At 32.2% G+C, this 11,840-nt stretch overlaps 1 protein-coding gene across 1 annotated transcript; it reads right to left on the bottom strand.

Annotated features, from left to right (window-relative positions):
• Nucleotides 1-189: 189 nt before the first annotated feature.
• Nucleotides 190-8,344, bottom strand: LOC134725213 (uncharacterized). The gene is made up of 6 exons (XM_063588855.1): nucleotides 8,251-8,344; nucleotides 6,962-7,110; nucleotides 5,752-5,926; nucleotides 3,823-3,963; nucleotides 2,862-2,943; nucleotides 190-592 (listed from the first exon to the last, which is right to left on the bottom strand). Exons 1-6 carry the CDS (start codon nucleotides 8,267-8,269, stop codon nucleotides 352-354), a joined length of 807 nt encoding a protein of 268 aa, XP_063444925.1. The 5' UTR covers nucleotides 8,270-8,344; the 3' UTR covers nucleotides 190-351.
• Nucleotides 8,345-11,840: the final 3,496 nt, after the last annotated feature.

The following is an 11,840-nucleotide window of genomic DNA, read 5'->3' as shown; positions in this document are numbered from 1 at the left end:
TTTTCCCGTTTGAATGGTTTTACACTAGTAATTTTGGGGCCCTTTATAGCTAGTTGTTCGGTGTGAGCCAAGGCTTCGTGTTGAAGGCCGTACATTGACCTATAATGGTTTACTTTTTAAAAATTGTTATTTGGATGGAGAGTTGTCTCATTGGCACTCACACAACATCTTCTTCATCTATGATACTGGTATTACATAACAATTTATTAGATAAATTGCCTAAAAAAAACAATATAAAGAATTCAAAAAACAAAATATGTAATAGAAAAGTTGGAAATGTTAAAATTTAATTCCTTGAGAAGGACATATCTGCCTATTACTGTTTGAACGTAAGTATCTCAAAAATGCAAATCATCTTTTTCGTCTTTTTTTCTTTTGTGACTTGAAGTCTGTGTTTGTAGCCACCGTTTCAGTATTTGCATATGTTACTTCTCTAGGCATTAAATCATCATAGGTCGAACAATCATTCTGAACAATAAGTGTTGCATACGGACTGTTGGACCCCTGTATAGACTGTGGAACATTATCATATCGCACTGACTCATCTGTAGTGTAACTAGATTGCAAAGTTCTTGATACATTTGTCTTTGACCTGTAACATAAAACAAAACTTAAGTTTAAATTTGATTGTTTAGATGCTTAAAAATTTCAATTATTGAAGTAAACACTATTATCTTTTTCAAGTAAGAATGAGACAACAGAAATATACCGCTGTTCGAAATTCATCAATCGATTGAGAGAGAAAAAAAAGGGTTACAAACTAAAACTGAGGGAAACTCATCGAATATAAGAAAACTACAACACAACAAAACACAACTTTAATATGTAACACACACAGAAACGAACAAAATATAACAATGGCCATTTTCAAATTGGTACAGGACCTTTTAAGACAAAAATGGTGAATTGAACCTGGTTTTGTGGCATGCAAAACCTACCGCTTTAATGGCAATGCAAATGTAACATTAAAATGACAACATTTGAATAGAGGACTACAATGCAAATAAATAGTAGAAAATATAGGACAGAGAAACACACGAGTAATAGCCAACAAAAAGTAACAGTTTTAAATTTAATACGCCAGACGTGTATTTCGTCCACACTGGACTTACCAGTGACGCTAAGATTAAAACATTTCTAAAGCCAAAACAAGTACAACGTTGAATGGCACTTAGGACCAAAAGAAAACAGAAATGCACATGACTCTCATATTGCATACCAAACTGTCACTTAAAGACGCGAATATCAAACTAAAAGAGAATGAATAGTTTACTCAATAAGAAGTAAATACCGAAACACAATGCAGGGACATTAGCTATAATTACTAGATAGTTACAAAACAATGTTAATATTGATGATGCAAGTCCAAATGCCAACCTCATTAAACTCAGCTGTCATGCAATCTTTAATTTGCCCTTAGTCGAAATGAGTTCCGCATGAATTTAGCATGTAAATTATTCTTTTAAATGAAAAAAAAGTTATAAAAAAGCGAAAAACAATGAACACCTGGCCTTAAAATCATACTCATACTCCAAAATCAACTAATCAAAATGTAGGGTTTTATGTTTCGAGCATGATTTTTGTGCTCTTAGCATTGGGCAATGTTCTATGACTTCAACCCTATGAGAAACATGCCGTTGACTGATCCATCCCACTTACAAACAAAAATGCTTTTACAGATAAATTGATGATATACATACATATCAATCTATAACATGAAATTAAACATATCAATACCAATCGCTAATATGTGATTGCACTTATTTGTCTTTCTTTGTTTTATTTATACATTTTTGTAAACTGAAGTTAAAGTTTTAGTATTTTAATTACTATAAATCGAAAAAAAAGGGAAAATTAATAATAAGGGGGGTCTGTTATTTTAAATATGTAAAGTTTTAATTCCAATAACCAATGTTTACGTTTGCTAGTGTTAGATATAAAATTAAAAAAAAGAAGATGTGGTATAATTGCCAATGAGACAACTGTCCAAAAGAGACCAAAATGACACAGACATAAACAAATATAGGTCACTGTACGTCCTTCAACAATGAGCAAAGCCCATATCGTATAATCAGATATAAAAGGCCCATATATGAAAATGTAAAACAATACAAACGAGAAAAATAACGGCCCTAATTATATATAAAAATGAACGAAAAACAAATATGTAACACATAAACAAACGATAACTACTGAATTACAGGCTTCTGACTTGAGACAGGCACATACATAAATGATATGACGGGGTTAAACATGTTAGCGCCGGTATGAATGTTTTAATTTGAAAATAAGTATGGCGTTCATTATCACTGAACTAGTATATATTTGTTAGGGGCCAGCTGAAGAACGCCTACGGGTGCCGGAATTTCTCGTTACATTGAAGACCTGTTGGTGACCTCCTGCTGTTGTTTTTTTCTATGGTCGGGTTGTTGTCTCTTTGATACATTCCCCATTTCCATTCTCAATTTTATTCATTTTAAACAAGGTTACAATGCGGTATTAACTTGTGGCGTAACATAGACAATGTTTGCTCACATACTTAAGCAAATTCAACGCGCCCCATATACAGAAGTGCTAACAACTGGGCTAGTGAAATGACACTCATTAACAAAAATAACATATAAGTTATTCAATTTATAATCTAAAAATCCAATGTCTAGAGGCAACCATAACATTACGACCTTGTTGATAAGCTATGTTTGTCTACGCATTTGCCTTTTTTTTTAAGTCTTAACACGCATGCGTTATATACGTAGCCATGGTAAAGTGCATCTACAAATAAAATCAAAATTTACTCTTTTTCATTAAGGTCAAATGTTCACATACTATATATTATTACTTCAACTATTGCATTCATTTACCTTTTTCTAATCAACGTTAACACGAGTAGTATTAATAAAATCACCAATAAAGCAACTCCAACTGAAACACCAGCGAGTATACCTACAAGATATAACATTTGGTATAGACGTTTAGCAATTAGAAATACAAAAAACATAATATAACATATTGTATGATTATATAATGAATTAAATGGTTATCCAATATGGTATACAAAAATTGTTCAGTCAGATTGCTGACAAATGAAAATACATTGTTTTAAAAAATGTAAAAAAATCTACACTTGCTTAAACCTGTTTTGTGTTTATCTCTAAAGTACGAGACAAAGTGACACTACAACTATTGCAATTTTATACAGTTATAGAGAATGTGGTCAAATGAAATAGAATAAAATGCTGGACATGAAGCTGGGCGATTGGTGCTGTTGTGTACCAAAGTACCAAAGGTGTGAGTTAAAATCCAATTGCGGGACAAACATTTATCAGCATGAAAATATAATTATAATACTCTTGGGTTCAATTTTCATACTAAGTACCCTTAAAAAGTGATAACAGACGACAGATCCGTCCATTTCTATTGAAGGTGATACACGACTAAAAACATATATTATATTTATAATTCATCAAAATAACACCACATCATAACAGATACAATACTTGTAATCAGCAAAATAACTTTACAAAAACTACCTTTTCTTAGTTTAATGCTCAATTAGATATAAAAGTAGCTCAACTGTTATGTCTATTTTCATTTGATGATCCTGTTAAAATTGTCAACAAATTTATTTTTATCTCTAATTACATGAATTATGAATACCACAGTTATTGGGGTCTTGTTAATTTGTTCCCTTTTTCTATATATAGTAATTACTAGCGGTATTGTCTTATACAAAAACGAATATGATCATTATAAAAGGTAAGAACTGTACTCAATAAGACTATAAAATCAAGAATGTGCACTATCATTGAGAATTGCACTCACTACTTGTTATTCCGTGTTGTTTTGTTCTGCCATCCTGAATCGGAAAAGATGTTGCATTTAAATCATCTGTACATGCTGTAGTTATCCCTTGCGCATATTCTGTGGTAGGGCTTGAAGTTTGCACTAATGATGAATTCCTGTCTTTAAAAATTGCAAGTCCAATATGAGATAAACATTTATGTACAGTCAAAAAACTCATTCCTCAAATTATCTTACTATTACAATCATATCCTCAGTGTCAAAGATGTTTTTTGTTTTGACGTGTCCTTCGTCCTGATTGTCTTTCCATATAAATTACGAAACCTTTTTTCTCTTCGTTTTCGCAAAATAAATAAAATATTTAAAAATTGTTACATTATATGATTCGTAGCGAAAACGAACCGTGGAGCACAGTTGCTTGATGTGTTTTATCTTTTGATTTTGCCATTTGATTAGGGACTTACCGTTTTGAAGTTTTCTCGGAGTTCAGTTGTTTTGTGATTTTTCTTCTTTGTATATTTTTCTTTCTATTACTTTTCGATTCTTGTTTAATATGAGATGACTGAATGGTTTGCATTAATTCTAGCATTCTTTATTGCATTTCCAATCATTACCCTTATATGTAAATTAAAAGTTTAAATAGATATAGGAAGATGTGGTTTGAATGCCAATGAGTAACTCTCCATCAAAGCCTTGGCCTATATCGAACAGCAAGCTATAAAGGACCCAAAAAATACTAGTGTTAAACCATTCAAACGGGAAAAAACAACGGTCTAATCTATATAAAAACGAGAAACGAGAAACACGTATAAATTACATAAACTGACGACAGTCACTGTACATGTATCAGATTCCTGATTCTACCTGATTTGAATCAATCTACTTTAGCAGGTTTAGCTTCACAATATGTGTTGATTTTTATAAGTCCGGATTGAACGCGATTATGCAATTTTGTCTTAAATTACGTGTAATTGAAAAACTTGAAAGTTCTGATGCAGGACATTTATGAAGTGTTACAAATATACGGCTTTGAGCATTACCCTTACAAAGGTTAATCTAGACTAGAAAAGCGCATCGGACGCATAAAATTTATAACGGGAGGTTTTCACTTTTTGCGAGAAGTGTAGAAAAAACCACTTATAAGTGTTTTCCTTTAAAGCAACACGATTTGTTTTTGTAGAATTTCCACTGATACATTTACAGCTTATAACTATTTTGCAAAATGTGGTGGCAAATGTGCAAATATTGTATGTAACGTATTTGTCATATTTGTCATGTGGTAAGGTTTTTAACAATTCATGTTTTGCTGATTGAATGGTTTAAAAGCCAGTACAATTTAAATGATGTATAACCTCAATTAAATGCTAGAATGTCCTGTACCAAGTCAGGAAAATGGCCATTGTTATATCATAGTTCGTTTCTGTGTGTGTAACATTTTAACGTTGTGTTTCCGTTATGTCGTTTGTTTTCTCTTATATTTGAGTGTGAATTCACATTACTATAAGACGTGTCACGGTACTTTTCTATCCAAAATTCATGTATTTGGTTTTGATGTTATATTTGTTATTCTCATCAGATTTTGTATAATGCTTTGTCCTTTTCTGTGTGTGTTACATTTAAATGTTGTGTCGTTGTTCTCCTCTTAAATTTAATGCGTTTCCCTCAGTTTTAGTTTGTTGCCCCAATTTAGTTTTTTGTCCATAGATTTACGAGTTTTGAACAGCGGTATACTACTGTTGCCTTTATTTAGAGCTATATTGTTTTAAAAAAATAACAGGGCTGGTTTGAAATAAATGTTTCCTCTAAGACATTGATTACTACATATAATGTCGTCTTTTCCGAATGCACTTTTTATTAATTCATATGAAAGCAGTTAAAAAAAATTGAACACGAAAGACTAAATGTACAAGTTAAGTTTTTTGACTATATCTTTTCATTTCATCTGCTTACCTGCTAAGATTCTGTATATGGAACATGTCGAAATACCACCACACTTTTCACCTCTATTACCAAAACAATCTATATAACATGCAGTGTCCTTTTCTTTAAAACGCTCAAAGGTAAAGAAGAAGTATTTATGGTTCCATTTGTTGTATAATGGTTCACACATGCACATGTGACCTCGCTGTAATAATTCAAGACTATACATGTTATCATTTTTATGCAAGGAAACTGAAATACTCATATCGAAGCGATATTATGAACTATCGTTAATATTTAGAAATTTCTAGTGAAGAAAATACCCCCTTACAATATTTTTTAAGAAGAAGTGACTCTAATAGTTGTTATCCATTCATTTGATGTGTTTGAGCTTTTGATTTTGCCCTTTGATTATGACTTCTATCTAGATATAGACTATGAGGATCGGTTGAAAACAAAAAACTTAACGACAAACGAGATGATTTCAGCTTTCCAATCGTGACCTTTTCATTTTTAAACCAACATTACAAATTGTTGCAGTTGAAATCTTCAATTCGTAAATTTTACGGACCCCATCATGGGTTGGTTGAATATAATGGAATATCCGTTATACATATGATATCGGATATGTTCTTTATGTCGTTACATGTACTACAATTTCGTTCCCATTTCACGAATATGACCTACCGAATTGGAATATTTACCGGCTTTGTAATAACACGACAGATACTACATATGGAGTAGGATCTGATTTCTCGTCCGAATTCGACACCTGAATTGACCTCCAGTTTTTGATGGGGTGCGTGTTGTTGTTGTATCCCTTTTTGTGACAATTTTATCACGTATCATTGTCAATATAAAAGAACTGATGCGACTGTCGTACTAATGACAGGTTTAGCGCTATAGAACCATAGAACCCGTTCAATCCACCATGTTTTACAAATGCATGTATCAAGTCAGATATATGACTGCTGTTGTCCATTAATTGGGTGTGTTTTATCATTTGATTTTGTCATTTCATTGGGGAATTTCCGTTTTGAATTTTCCTCGGAGTTCAGTATTATCGTGATTATACTTTCTCATGCGGTCTATATTTCAACTGATGCTCCAGTTGCAAAGACAGCCCTGATTTGGACAGTCGTAGTCACAAAAGGAGTACAATTATGGTATCTCATTTAAATAATTTCATTCTGACTCAATATTATTAACTAACCTTGATTCAAATTTACATTTTACTAACCGTTATTCCAAAAATATTACTACGGTGCTTAAGTTGGCAATTCGTCATACAAACAAATGGAGACATTTTATCAACCCGATCAGCCCGTGTATTCTCAAACCTTCTTTGTATAGAACTATCATAGCAACCAACATATATGTAATTCAAATCTGAAATGAATTTAGAATACAATGCAGTTTAGCAATACATTTTATTTACTTTTTGATATTTTCAAATTCTAAGTCTGGAGACATATTGGACTAATGTTTATAGTTTAATATGTTTAATACCTAGACAATACTTGACGCATACAGACGTATTGAAGTAGTTGAATTACATTGCCTATAAGCTAGAAGCACATAAAAATAATACATTTTTTAATTGTCCTCTAAGTTATGAATAAGCGAACGCCAAAAACAGTTATAACTGATGACAAATGTCTTAAGATAAGGTTGTAGAAGATAAATAGCATCATCATAAATCAAGATAAAAAAATATATCATATGCGCTTGAATGGACATCTTCACTTTTGTTTTTTGGTTTATGTTGTACATGTTGTATCTACTCACTTTTATTTTAAAGTTTAACATAATCAGTATATTTACATTGGCTGGTAAGAAACTTTAAGGAGCACGTTGTCACCAACTTATTTATGTGTGCATCTGTGTCCATGGACACCCAAAATATAGTAAATTAAAATATATTTATAATCTCTCTTGATTCGAACAAAAGGTTTTCAGAATTTTACATCATCAAAATGCATGATATTTTCTATTGCATATCTTTGTTGCATCTAAAGGTTGTGTTTTAATACACAATCTACATTCTTGGTGAAACCCACCAATCTAACTTTTTGTGAGTAAGTGGACCTTATTACAACCACAAAAAACATGACAAAATGAAATATAAGATTGTGCACAGTGTTACATAACGAATTGGCAATGAAGGTCGGTTGAAACCTAAGGTTAACGAGTTAAGTAGTTATTTAAATTTTAGCATTATGAATTATCCAATATAAGGATGCAATCTTTAAGCAGCACCCAAACATGGAGTACATATCCTTCAGAAGAGACGGTATTCTAGGGCGTCAGTTTCATATCATAGTTTTCTTGATAGAGATGATGACAAGGGAGCTATAACATAAAAGGATCCAAACATTATAATTTGCTATCAATTCAATTTACCATTATTATCATAATTGAAGTAACGTTGATATATATATATATATATATATATATATATATGTTTGTTCATAATGAATGAAATCCTAATCATAACAAAAACTTTCCCATTAATAGTATGGACTTTACCTTTTCTTTCGTCGTCCATCTTCGTTTTGATTATTGTTGATGTTAGCGGAAACGATCAAGATATTTAGTGTATTATAAAAGGAGAGATGATAATGTATATGTATGGATATTTCCGCTAGACTCTCCTTTAACTTGTGTTTCTAAAATATCTATGTTAAGTGTATCGTATCGTTTCGTCTGTGACTGTCAGTTTATTATATTTGATAATTATGATTTAGTGTGTTATGAAAATATATCTTAATCGCAAATGATTTCTTTTTTTTAAATATTCCTGCGTGCACCATTAATAAGATCTAGAGGAGAGGGGAACTTCAATATGTTATATAACATTGATACCACTGTACAAATATAAGTTTTTACAATTTGAATAGATGTAAAAGTTTGGTTTTTTTTTTTAGAGAATTCGGTCTTTATTTAAACTTTTAATTACAATAACTAAAACACGGTTTACAAATATATGATATTTATAAAAATACCATGTTTCTGTAAATTTTATACGTACTTTTGCCTTCGACTATTTTGATTCGAGCGCTCTTGATGTGTATGATGTAGACGAAACGCGATTCTTGCGTCTCATAGAAAAAAAATGATTTCTACTTGTCGATGACACTTCTGGCTGACATTTCGTCATCAGGGTATCAGCATACCCATAGTGTGGCCTGTTGTGTTAACATAAAATATAGTTCATAAGTTTATTTTCTGTAATTTTACTGTTTATACAAATTTTTAATTATTCGAAACACTTAGGTTTTTATCAAACCCAAGATATAGATAGCTTGAGAGGTAATTACAAAAAAAAATGTAGCACAACGTTTCAGAATTGTTGTTGTTTAATACCCTTCAATTTTGTATTTCATTTTCCATCGAACTATAGTGATGCGAGAGCAACTAATTGGTTTAATGTAGATAAAACTCGCGTCGGGAAGCCAAATAATATGACTTATCGTCCTTCCCTACGCCTATATCACTCTGCTCTGTCGCTCAGTAATTCTCGTATCAAAACTTCAAAACGAGACCAGGCATTATCAGCGACGTTACAATGTTAGAGGAGAAGTTATCAGCGACGTCATAATGCGAGAGGAGACGTTATCAACTTGCTTTCGTCAAGCGTAAAACTGTCTTAGGGAGACGAAACAAGACCATTAATAAAACGATAAATAGATAATCGGGTTTTCTACGTATAGATATCGTAAAATATCAGCCGCTCGACACAATATAAAACTTTTTAGCTCGTTCGCTACGCTCACTCGCCAAAAAGGTTCACATTGTGGCTCGCGGCTGATATTTTACGATATCAATGTGTAGAAAACCCGATAATCTATACTTATCGGTCGTCCCTCTGTCTATATCACTCTGTTCAGATCTTAATGTTATTCCGTATCATGTCTTTGTGACGTCAAATACGTTGACCCGGCCTTAATAACTTTGACCCGGACATATCAGCGACACCATAATGTTTGAACTGACGTTAATAACTTTGATCGGAACTTATCGAGTCATCTTTTGTGTGCTGGCGAAACAAAGAAAACACTTCCGAAATATGCAAATATAGCCCAATAAATCGATTAGCAGATTATCTGCATATTGATATTGTAAAATATCAGCTGCTTGACATCATATTAAGGCTTTTTGATCTCGTTCGCTACGCTCACTCGACAAAAAGCTTCATATGATGTCTCGCAGCTGATATTTTACGATATTAACATGCAGATAACTTGATAATCGGTACATCTTTGATGCGCTGAAAATTTAGCAATGAATAAACATAATAAAAAATATATGTTTTTATTATATTTCGCATTAACATTCTTTATTTTGATTGGCTTTAAATACTGGCGTATTAAAATTTTGAAATTGTTGCCATATTATGTGTGTGTTCTTTGTAAATTGTGTTCTCCTATTGATTTATATTGTAGTCCTGTGATGTTGTGTTGTCATTTTAATGTTATATTTCACATGGCCATAAAAGAGGGAGGTTTGGCATGCCACAAAACCAGGTTCAACCCACCATTTTTTCCTTTAAAAATGTCCTGTAACAAGTCAGGAATATGGCCATTGTTATATAATAGTTCGTTTTAGTGAGTGTTACATTTTAACGTTGTGTTTCCGTTCTGTTGTTTGTTTTCTCTTAATTTTAAGTGTGAATTCACATTACTATAAGACGTGTCACGGTACTTATCTATCCCGATTTCAAGTATTAAGTTTTTATGTTATTTGTTATTCTCATAGGATTTTGTCTAATGCTTAGTCCGTTTCTGTGTATGTTACATTTTATTGTTGTGTCGTTGTTCTCCTCTGATATTTAATGCGTTTCCCTCAGTTTTATTTTATTACCTCGATTTTTTTGTCCATGGATTTATGAGTTTTGAACAGCAGTATGCTACTATTGCCTTTATTTATAAGAGGGTGTTAATTTACTCTATCACTATTTTTATAATACCCTTAACGTTGTTATGTACGTGACGTCAAAAGAAAATATTTTTGAATGAAATTCATTCATAAAAGACAATAAATTAAATAACTGTGTTACACATTGCTGAGATGGTGATCATGGAGATAGAGCAGATTGTACCCCACGAAAAAAACATTGTCAACCTTGGCTTCGCCGCGGGTGACAAAGTTTTTTCGGGGAAACAATCTACTCTATCAATCTCTCAGCTATGAGTAATATATAAATATTATCATATTTCACGTTTAAATGCCATATCTATTTTGAGTAATACGAGGGTACTCGTTTACTCTATCACATGGCTGAACGGGTGACAATTTTTTTTCAGTGTCACCATCTCGTCCAGGCAAATCAAAAATCGGAAATGAAAAGGACCATAAATTGAATTTACATCAAGTAATACAGTCAATGCTTAAATTCTACGTTTAGACCCAGATTCTATTTTTTGACTGTCAAAATAAAATAGCAAAACATCTTGCTTCACGTCTGTTGATTTTTCTTACACCCGTAACCTTGTTATGTACGTGACAATATAGAAAATACATAAGAAATAATTGATGGGGGGTTGAATATATCGCTCAGGGTTGAATACTTGGCATAAATGGCTAACCTGAGGTAAAATCGCGATATGTATAGAAGCTCCCATGAATTATTGCGATTGTCTTACTTGTGTGACAAGTACGACAATTGTTTTGGATCGAAGCACTGTAGATGAAGGGATTACTTGCCGTTCCCATAAATAAACGCACTATCAAATTGACGTAAAAAAACAGCAAACTGAAAAAGTGACACACTATCTAAAATGACATATTTAGATCGGTTTTGATGACTCTAAATAATAAGTGTACGTATATGTCGTATATGTGTAAAAATAAAACTTAGTGGCATGTATAACACATTTTAGCATCGTTTGTTTCCCTTTCCTTGTTGTGATGATTTTTGGTTTCACAATCGTGTATTTTCCCGTAAAATGCTTATATGTTTACGTCAACGTTCTATGACGTCGGGTAGCTCATTCATAAAACAGCTTATGTCGCAGGAGTACGATTGGAACAGCTAAAACGATTTACTCATATTTCACCACGGATGTGCACTCAAGTCGTTTGAAGATCGTCATGTTAGAATTTTAAATAAAATTCAT

The sequence above is a fragment of the Mytilus trossulus genome, chromosome 7 (genome assembly GCF_036588685.1).
Source record: "Mytilus trossulus isolate FHL-02 chromosome 7, PNRI_Mtr1.1.1.hap1, whole genome shotgun sequence".
In the NCBI taxonomy this organism is placed as follows: Eukaryota; Metazoa; Mollusca; class Bivalvia; order Mytilida; family Mytilidae; genus Mytilus; species Mytilus trossulus.
Note: the sequence above shows the minus strand (reverse complement) of the source record. Positions and strands in the feature narration are given on the sequence as shown.

Coding starts and splice junctions, on each gene's coding strand:
- LOC134725213 (XM_063588855.1), bottom strand. Junction 3,964..5,751: donor CATATACAGAATCTTAGCAG/GTAAGCAGATGA, acceptor CAATTTTTAAAG/ACAGGAATTCATCATTAGTG. Junction 593..2,861: donor TTAACGTTGATTAGAAAAAG/GTAAATGAATGC, acceptor TTTATGTTACAG/GTCAAAGACAAATGTATCAA.